Source organism: Echinops telfairi, unplaced genomic scaffold (assembly GCF_000313985.2).
Source record: "Echinops telfairi isolate 266 unplaced genomic scaffold, ASM31398v2 ScPeMD7_9;HRSCAF=40, whole genome shotgun sequence".
Lineage (NCBI taxonomy): Eukaryota > Metazoa > Chordata > Mammalia > Afrosoricida > Tenrecidae > Echinops > Echinops telfairi.
This window is the reverse complement of record NW_022103906.1, coordinates 23203425-23212852: the sequence shown is the minus strand read 5'-3', so window position 1 is coordinate 23212852 and position 9428 is coordinate 23203425. Positions and strand designations below refer to the sequence as shown.

The 9428-nt window shown below is 51.9% G+C and overlaps 1 protein-coding gene across 3 annotated transcripts; it reads right to left on the bottom strand.

Annotated features, from left to right (window-relative positions):
• Positions 1–4101: 4101 nt before the first annotated feature.
• EGR3 (early growth response 3) lies at positions 4102–9328 on the bottom strand. Of its 3 annotated transcripts, none has more exons than XM_004707600.3 (2): positions 9070–9328; positions 4102–7765 (listed from the first exon to the last, which is right to left on the bottom strand). In XM_004707600.3, the coding sequence occupies exons 1-2, from the start codon at positions 9221–9223 to the stop codon at positions 6756–6758; spliced, it is 1164 nt and encodes a 387-aa protein (XP_004707657.1). In that variant the 5' UTR covers positions 9224–9328; the 3' UTR covers positions 4102–6755. The 3 variants fall into 3 exon arrangements, with proteins under 3 accessions (XP_004707657.1, XP_004707656.1, XP_004707655.1); XM_004707599.2 differs by lacking the exon at positions 9070–9328 and adding an exon at positions 8775–8823; XM_004707598.2 differs by lacking the exon at positions 9070–9328 and adding an exon at positions 8576–8651.
• Positions 9329–9428: the final 100 nt, after the last annotated feature.

The window sequence follows — 9428 nt, the reverse complement described above, 5'->3', positions numbered from 1 at the left end:
TCATAAACCTTTCATCTAGTCATCAGCCTGCTTGCCAGAAGGAAATAAAAACTCACAGTGTTTCCACACCTGGGTCAGGTGGGCAGAGGAATAGTGTGCCTCTGGTGGCCAGGAGGGGTGGTGGCAGGAATGCCAAAGCAGACAAGAGCCAGCAATGATGAGGTTGGGGAATGAGGAATCTAGACCCGGCCCCTTCCTGCTTGAGCATCAACAGGAGCTATTTGCACGAATAGCCTTCATTGCCAATTTGGGAAAGCCTCATCACACTGTCCCTGATTCTGACCCACCCCTATGATTGCTTGTTTTTGTATTGTTTTTAGAGCCGGGTGTTGCAGGGGGGCAAGAGCTAGACTGCTTGTTTCAAGGTCGGTGTTTGGAACTCACCAGCTGCTCCTCCAGAGAAAGATGGGGCACTCTGCTTCCCTAGAGATTTACAGCGTGGGAAACCCTAGGGCCAGGTCCACTCTTGTCCCGTAGGGTCTCTATGAGTTGAAATCAACTCGAGGGTGGTGGGCTTGGTTGTTGTCTGGTGCCATAGGGTTGATTCCAACTCATGGGACAGAGTTTAAATTCCTCATTGTGGATTTTTGGCTGTAATCTCTACAGGAGCAGGTTGCCAGGTCTGCAGAGAGCCCTGGGGTGGATTCAAACTACTGACCTTTTGCTTAGCAGCCGAGTGCTTACCTATCATGCCATCCACCCACCATCCAGTCAAGTCTAATTCATAGTGACCCAACAGGGCAGAGTAAACTTGCTCCCTAGGGTTTCTGAGACTGCAAATTATGGGAACGGAAAGCCTCATTTTTCTCCCTTGGGGTGGTTGATGGGACTGAACTGCTGATCTTTCAGTTATTGTCCTAATACATCACCAACTATGCCAACCAGGCTCCTTTATTCTTGCAGAAGGCTGTGGAAATTGATAGCATATTGAAGCTATTACAGATGGGCATGCGTGAGAACCTCCAAGCCAAATTAGCAGTAACGCTTCAACGTTTAGAGAGTTGAGATGCTGGAAGAAGCTTTGAGTTGGAGTTGGGCAGCCCTGGGGGCCAGGCTGTCCTAGTGACCCCGTCTCTTTTCCTCTTTTGAAGACCTCCTTCTTCTCTAGACAATGAAGGGACTTTCTCAAAACAACCACTTGGGATACATTTAGGATTATGACCTACTTAAAAAACCCCACCGCACCTCTTGGAAAGTAACTTCCTCTAGCTAAGATTTTGCCAATATGATTTCTAATGTTTGGGACACAGAGCAGCCCCCTGCTTCCCCTTTGGTTTCTGATTCCGTAATACCAGCTGATGGATTAGGGTCAGGGAACTACAGCTTTCTCCCCATGCACCTATGGCAGACAAATTCTGGATGAGGACAAGGGGACCTGACCATATGCTTACGGCCTTCATTCATCAGAATGGCTTACCTTGCTATTCCTTTTTATAGACTTGAACTTCCTCTTCTCCCTAGCCCACCACCATACAAAACCATATGCCACACTTTGCCTTCAGGTCTCTCAAAGAACAGGTCACCAAGTATAAATTTTCAGGGTGATCACCTTCAGGATAATACTCCTAAGAACGTGTGTGTGTGTGTGTGTGTGTGTGTGTGTGTGTGTGTGTGTGGTGTGTGTGTGGTGTGTGTGTGTGTGTGTGTGTGTGTGTGTGTGTGTGTGTGAGGCATCCTTTTATTCATGCCCAAATACCTCAGGAGTTTCTTGGAAGGAGTTATCCCTCCACGTTCTCCACATTTTTATACCTGACTTTGCCCCTGGACAAAGCATCCTTTCATCCCTTCTCATGGTAGCCCCAGCCAGGTTTTTCTTCCTCCATTTTTTTCTATTTCATCCATAAGTTTCAGGGTTCAACTCCTCCCCTGGGCTGTTAGTGTGATGCTACCTGGGACAGTTTTATCTAAGCTACAAAGTGTGACTCAGTGATGACACCACACAGGGCTGGTGCCAGCCGGGCGGGTTGCCGTATTGCCAAGTAACCCAGTGGTCGAACCAGGTTGAGTTGAGTAATATCCCCCAGTGAGTTCATTAATCACACAGCATAGTCCCTGGTGACTAAAGGATAACCCGCAGGCCTGGTTTGATTGGAGAAGGTGCAGGTGGGGCGGGACTGCATGTGAACTATGAAGACACCCAGCGACACTATCTTCCTCTGATAATATTCACCTGGAGAACACATAGACATCTGCAAGGCAAGATGTAGCCTACTGAAAAGATGAATTGTGTATGCTCAATTATTGCACTTTTCCAATCATCTTAGATTCCCTTTGTTAATAATACCTTGCAACTGTATATAAAGCTATAATTTGGAATTTTTAAAGGGCTACGAGATCAGGGAAGGGCATTCAAGATGGCAGCCAAATGACCTAGAAACTTCAAATTCCATACTGCATTCTCTTTATTCATCTCACTTCAAAAGATTCAAAGGCCACAGCCCACCTCTTCCACTCAAGTCTGGCCTCATCTCCTTGGTAACTATAGCCAACCCAAGGGTCCCAGGTGGCACAGTGGTTATAACACTCACTCCTAACCAAAAGGTTGGTGGTTTGAGCACACCAGCTGCTCCATGGGAGAAAGCAGGCCCACCAGTCTATGTCTACAAAGATCATTGCCTTGAAAACCTCACGGAGGGCCATTATGAATGAAAATCAACTCAATGGCAATGGATTTTGGCTTAGGGTTTAAAACCAACTGGAAATACTACCTATGTTTTCACTGTGACGGGTCTGGGCTGGGACAGCAAAAGCAGTTTTTGAGTGGGTGTGCTATCGTACATTTCTGTTGCTTCCTGGCTAACTTGGCCAGCACGTGCAGATGAGACCACCTCTGCCAGTCACAGTCTGGTGCAATGTTGACATAACTCAATGCAGTAAGCCCCTAATCCTTGGTGAGGCAGATATGGAAAATGTGTGATAGAGAAGCCCAAGGGAGGTTGTAGAGGGCAGGCAGGAAGAGAGGGAGAGAGAGGGGAATGGCTTGTCCAGAAGCCAGCCCTAGAATAAGCCTCACAGGCATATAGGACTCTAAAGATGGTGAAGAACAAGGCAAGGGGAACAGGATGGAGATGTGGACACACGGAGGTGGTCGAGGGCAAGTATTTCTTCCAGAGATATGGAGAAAGCTCTAGGCTGACAAGTAAACTCAGCAAAGAGGGAGAAGGTTTTGGGGGAAGGAGGTTCCTGGCGTAGGAGAAGTATGCTTTTATGAAAGACAGAGTCATCAGGTTTAAGGGTGGGGGTGGGGGGTGGGTTTGATGTGACATAACATATTCCCCATGTGTTTTTCTAATCTCAAATGTTTTCTTCTCTGAAAGGCATCTGGTCCCTGGAGAGCTCAGAAGAGGTTTTTGTTGTTGTTGTTGCCAGGATTATCTTTACCAAGCAATTACAAATAGGCCTGGCCAATCCTGTCTAAGTGGGGTTGAAGTTGAAGAGGTTCAAAGCCGATTTTCCCCAATTATCTGACCACAAAAGAGCTTTTTATCTCTCCTGAGCTTGCTAACTCTGAAGAACCATTCTCAAGTCTCCACGTGTTTTTCAGACTTCAAAAGCTTTCCCAATAGAATTATCTCAGCAAGGCCATTGAGACCCTCAGGGATTCTATTCTAGAGCTTCATATGAACATGAGAGTGATACTTCCGGAAACTAGAGATCCCTTCCTGTCTACCCTTAAGTGCTCATGGGAAACCAGAGAGAAGGGTTCTAGAAGATTCCCATGAGCAGTCTTGCCGGTCAGAGCCATTAAATGAAGAGAGTTTATCTAATCTAATGTCTCTGGCAGTTTGAGGCTCCCAGAAAGATGAAAGGGAAACCTATTCTCCTAGAGCTGGAGAAAACTCTGAAAAACTGGATTTGCAAACACCAGCACACCCGCAAAATGCTGACCAGCTTCCAACAGCACCGAGTCCCACATTTCTACTCAGAGACTTTTCAGAGATGGAATAGCAAACCCAGGCACAAGAACCTAGCAAGAAACCACCAATCAAAAACAAGACAAAAAACCAAAACCAAACCAAAAAACCAAGCAACAAAACAGGCCACACCAAAAACTTTATGCTAGAACAAGAAATAAAATAAGGAGATTGATAGGCCGGCTGATTGTCAGCAAACACAATATATTTACTGTATTAGCATTTGCTCACAGTGCAAATGGTACAACATTACACCATTTCAATATTTCAGTTTTTAAAAATGCTGTTTTCATGAACTATGATATCGGCATAACAATGTGACAAAGGAGCAAATGAAATGTTGGTGAAGAATTTCACCTTTTCACAATATCAAGCATTTTTTTTAAACCTTAGTATAAGGTACTATAAATCCAAGAAATAAAAACATCCACAAAATATATTACATCTGGTTTGTCTTTTTCTAAGTACTCAACTTTATACAAAAGTCTTTCAAAAAATATCATTCCCCATAGGTTTTCCTGTTTAAAACCTGATTTTTTCCCCCTCTCAGTTCACATAAGTTAGAGTGCATTTTGTTTTTGTTCTGTTTTTTTAAACATGCAGACATATAAAAAATCTGGATAGCACAACCTTTTGGCAACAGTTATTTTTCTCTTAGTTTAGCTTAAATGTCTGAGAACAGTTTTATTAAAACAAAGGAAAAACTCAGAGCTATCATGCAGTGACATGCATATACCAGAAGGAGCAAGGAAAAAATATTAAAGGATATTTGATTCCTCCTTCCAGCTTTGAAGTGACCAAATTTTTGTTTTTAATAATCATTACATTATAAAAAGTATTCAGCAAAATACTGTCTCTGCAAAGAAAGATTTTTACCCTTCAGCTGGGGGAAAAAAAAAAGGCCCTCCTGGCATACTTCACCTCCTTCCCTTTCCTTCAAAGTCCTCCACGTACCTGGAAATTCACAACCCCCTGCTCTTCAATTATTATTATTTTACTTTCATTAGAGTCCTCTTAGTTTTAATCCACCACCCCAAAAAATTTTTCCCCTTAAAAAAAAAAGTGGGAAACTCATAAAGTGACTTTAAAAACAGACATTCTGTAAACTCCAGACCTTTGTTCCTTCTCTCTGGGCAGCTTACTGACCACAGGAGAAATAACGCAAATAGGGAACAGCACATTCAGTCAAGACTGTGCTGGAAGCTGTGTCCAAGAGCAGCCTTCTCTATACTCTCCTTGAAAAGAGCCACCCCTACACAGAGAAAGGCTGGACAGGACAGCTGGGGAGGAGGGTGCCTGAGAAGAGGTGAGGTAGGGCAGGGAGAAGGTGAGACTGGAATATGGAAAAGATATGCCTCATTCATCAACATGGAATAATGCAAAATTCTCCTTAACGCCGAGGAACATTTGGAGCTATATATGTATATATATATAAATACACACATATGCACGCATACACACAGGGATACAATCTTGTCAGTTAAGTTTTTCATAAAAAATAAATCATTTAAAGCTGTATATGCCTACAAATCCTCTTTATTCCAGTGCGCTGCACTGGACAGCCAAGTACCTTAGAAATTTAATTTTGCTAGGAATACATATTATGTGTATATGTGTCATATATATGCATGGACATACACGCATATACATACACACACGCGCACACACACACACACCATATGTATATTTGAATTCTGTCTGACAAATGGCAAAACAGAGCCAGCTCTCCCATCCAGGTTGGGAAGGAGAACCGGTCTAGGAGTGAGGAAACAAACAGCGGGTGAAATGGGGTGGCTGGTTGAGGCCTGCCTTTCAGGGAAAGATTGAGCGATGGGAGAAGGGAGAACAAGGGAGGGAAGAGGTGGGGAGGGGAGAGGGGAGATGAGCGAGGGCAAACTCTGAAATACAGATTTTTTGTTTTTTAAAGTGGGGCTGAAGAAATACATTTTTAAAGGCAGGCTCAATGATGGCTGCTCCTTCTCCCCGAAGATCAGACAAACTGCCCTGAGGCCTAAGACGGAAGCACTCGGAAAAGAGGGGTTCTGAGGGGCCAAACCAGAAGCGGCGGCGGCGGCAGCAGCACCGCGGTGGCGGCGGCATCCGAGGCATTTCTGTAAGAAACATGATTTCCGAGCAGATGGAAGACCATCTCGTCCTGCCACGTGCAGGCGCCCAGCCTGGGACAGACCCTAGCGGCTTGGGGACCCAATGTGGGGAAGAGTTTGGGGTGGACACAGGCCAGTTCAGCTCAAGAGTCTCACACGCGCACACGCGCGCGCGCGCGCGCGCATACACACACACACACACACACACACACACACACACACACGAGCACGTACACACTCGCGCGCAACCCTGTACGCAGACGCGCGTGCGTGCGGCGGGCAGCAAGCTCTGCGCTTTGGTGCGCTCTTTACCCCAACCCACCTCTCCTCTGGTCTTCCTGGGGGAACAGAGGGAGACTAGGGGGAGAGTGAGGTGCTTGGGTCCGGCGAGGGGTGGACCGGCCCCACCCTCAGTTCCCTTCAGGTCCTTGGCGCGGCCCAAAGGGCCCCTGGATCAAGGCGATCCGAACTGAACAAAGCAGGCTAGACGCCCCCTTTCCGCCCCCAAAGCCTTGGCTAAGGGGGCAGCTAAGGAAAGACGCCTCTTGCCCCGGGCCCTGACCGTTGGCCGGTGTGAAAAGGTGGGAACGGGGCATCGAAGAGAAGCAAGGGACCGCACGTCCATGGAGAGGCCAGGGCGCGGCCCCTGCGCCTCCGTGGCCGGCTTTCCCACTGCTGTCAGATGAACAGCCGGGAGGCACTGGAGGGAAAAAGTGGGAATCTGGGGGCCCGAGGCTCAGGCGCAGGTAGTGACCACAGGGACCAGGGACACTGGGGGTGCCGAGGATGCAGAGGGCGCTCCCCCCTTTTCGGCCTTCTTCTCCTTTTGCTTGAGGTGGATCTTGGCGTGGCGTTTGCGCTCGTCGCTACGCGCAAACTTGCGCCCGCAGAATTCGCAGGCGAAGGGCTTTTCGCCCGTGTGCGTGCGGATGTGAGTGGTGAGGTGGTCGCTGCGGCTGAAGCTCCGCATGCAGATCCGGCATTGGAAGGGCTTGTGGCCGGTGTGAATGCGCAGGTGCCGGGTCAGCTCGTCCGAGCGGCTGAAGCGCCGGTCGCAGCCCTCCGCTGGGCACGCGTGGGGTCGCTCGTGGAGCGGGGTCTTGCTAGGCCGGTTGGGATACTTGCGTGGCCTGATGGGTTTGAGTGTGAGCGGTGGCTGGGGCAGGCTGCCGAAGCCCGGGTGGATCTGCTTGTCTTTGAAAGCCTTGATGGTCTCCAAGGGGGTAATAGGGGGCGGGTTGACCCGGATAGGGTCCATGCCCTGGAAGGGCTTGTGTTCTGGAATGGAGCCCATGTCGCTGGGATGGTGGTACAGGTTGTAGTCAGGAATCATGGGGAAAAGGTTGCTGTCCAAGGCCGGCTTGGCCGATTGGTAATCCTGGGGGGAATAGGCGAGCCCTGGGTTGCCCTGGGGGTCGTGGAAAGACACGGGCTCCGAGTAGAGATCGCTGCAGTTGGAGTAGGGGGGCAGCGCCGGATACATGGCCTCCACGTCGCCCTGCGGTGGCTGCACCATGCTGGCCGTAGACGTCTGCGTGCTTAGCGTCCCCGAGGCGGGGGGCACCCCCAAGATGCCGGCGCTCATGAGGCTAATGATATTGTCCTGGCACCAGTTAGAAGGGGAGTCGAAGGCGAACTTTCCCAAGTAGGTCACGGTCTTGTTGCCGGGGGCTGGCTGGAAGGAGGCCGAGTAAGAGAGTTCCGGGTTGGGCTTCTCGTTGGGCAGACCGATGTCCATCACATTCTCTGAGGAGAGCGGGGGGAAGAGAGGGAGGGGTGAGCGAAGCTGAGCCGGCTCCGGGACCAGGCGCCCAGGTCCTGGCCCAGGTGCCCAGGGTGCGGCGGGGTGGCGTGCGAAGCGCACTGGGTAAGGAGAACGCGCGGAGCCGGGCGCAAAGCGGGCGGTGCCGCGCTCCCGGGGGGTGCAACCTGGAGACAGCAAAATACTACGGATCGGGGTGTGGAGTGGCTGCCGCGCACACACACACCGCCGCACACGTCGCGCACACACTCACGTACCACACACACATCCACGCGCGCGCACGCGCGCGTCTGAAGCATTGTTGTTCTTCCCAAGGTGGGGCGGGCAGGTGGCTTCAGCTACAGGTAGTTTCAGACCTTGCGCGCTCCGGGCTCGGGGTCTTTCGCTCACCCAACTCGGCCGCTGCCCCAGCCCAGGCCGCTCAGGGACGCTGCGCCTCAGCCCGCCTTCCCGAAGCCCCCAAGCGCGCGGCGCCGGGGTCGGCTACCCAGAGCCCTCCGACGCTTTGTCTCTTGCGTGTCGAGGGGTACCCACGCCCGCAAAGGGAGCTCTCCGGCCCCTGCCGTCTCCCGGCCTGAAAGAGCTTTTGGCTCTCGCCGGAGGAGGAAAGGCTAGACCCAGCTAAGGAGGACTTGGGGCGATGGAAGCCCGGCCATCCTTCCCAGGTTCCCTGGTCCCGGGATCGGCCCCCCCCCCCATGACAGCACACCCCCGTGGGTGGGCCATTCTCTCTCCCCTCCATCCCCACACCCCGGGGCTCTACTGAACACCCTGGAAAGGCAGCGTCGCAGTACCTCTCCCACCGCGGGGACTCCACGCCGCACATGGCTCCATCCCGGGTGGGAGGCTGAGGGAGTAAGGGGAAGAGCGCGGGTGAAAAAGACGCGGGGCTCCTCCCGGGGAAGGGGGCGACAGCACCACGCCTTGCGCTCGGCCCGGCGGCGCTCGGTCCCCAGCGTGGGGAGGGAGATCCCCAGAACCACTCGCACTTACCTCCCTCCGGTTGGCGGCTGCCCCCGCCCGGGAGAACCGAAGCTCTACCGTGGCGTCGCCAAGCCAGCCTTCCCGATCCGGGAGGGTGGGAGGAGTGGGTGGGAAAAGCAACTCGCCCCCCGGAAAATTCCCAGCGCGCCCCCATCTCTGCATGCATGCATGCATCCACCCATCCATCCATCCATCCATCCATCCATCCATCCATCCATCCATCCATCGATCCGTCTCCAGCGGCAGCTCACGTTCTTCCTTGTCTTCTTCCCCTGCCTCCCTCGCCGCCTCCCTGCGCCCTTACCTGTAGCCATCTGATTGTAATGGGCCACCGAGTCGCTGCTGCCTGAGAAGAGGTTGAGGGCGCTGGGGATCTCCTCCGGATACAGATTGTCAGGCAGTTGGTTTAGCAAACTGCTCATGGTCACCGGCAGCTTCTCGGCGAGTTTGCCGGTCATAGCACTCTCGAGCCGCCGCCGCCGCCGCCACCGCTGCTGCGGGCTCCTAGCGCAGCTCCCAGGCGAGCGGCATCCGAGAGGCGGTCGGTGGTGCAGGGGAAAAGCATGCGAGAGGGAAAGTTCGGAGGGAGGGGGGGAAGGAAGAGGGGAAGGGGTGGGCCCGGGGAGGGGATCTCTTTTGGGGGGGGTGGGTGGGAGCAGGGGC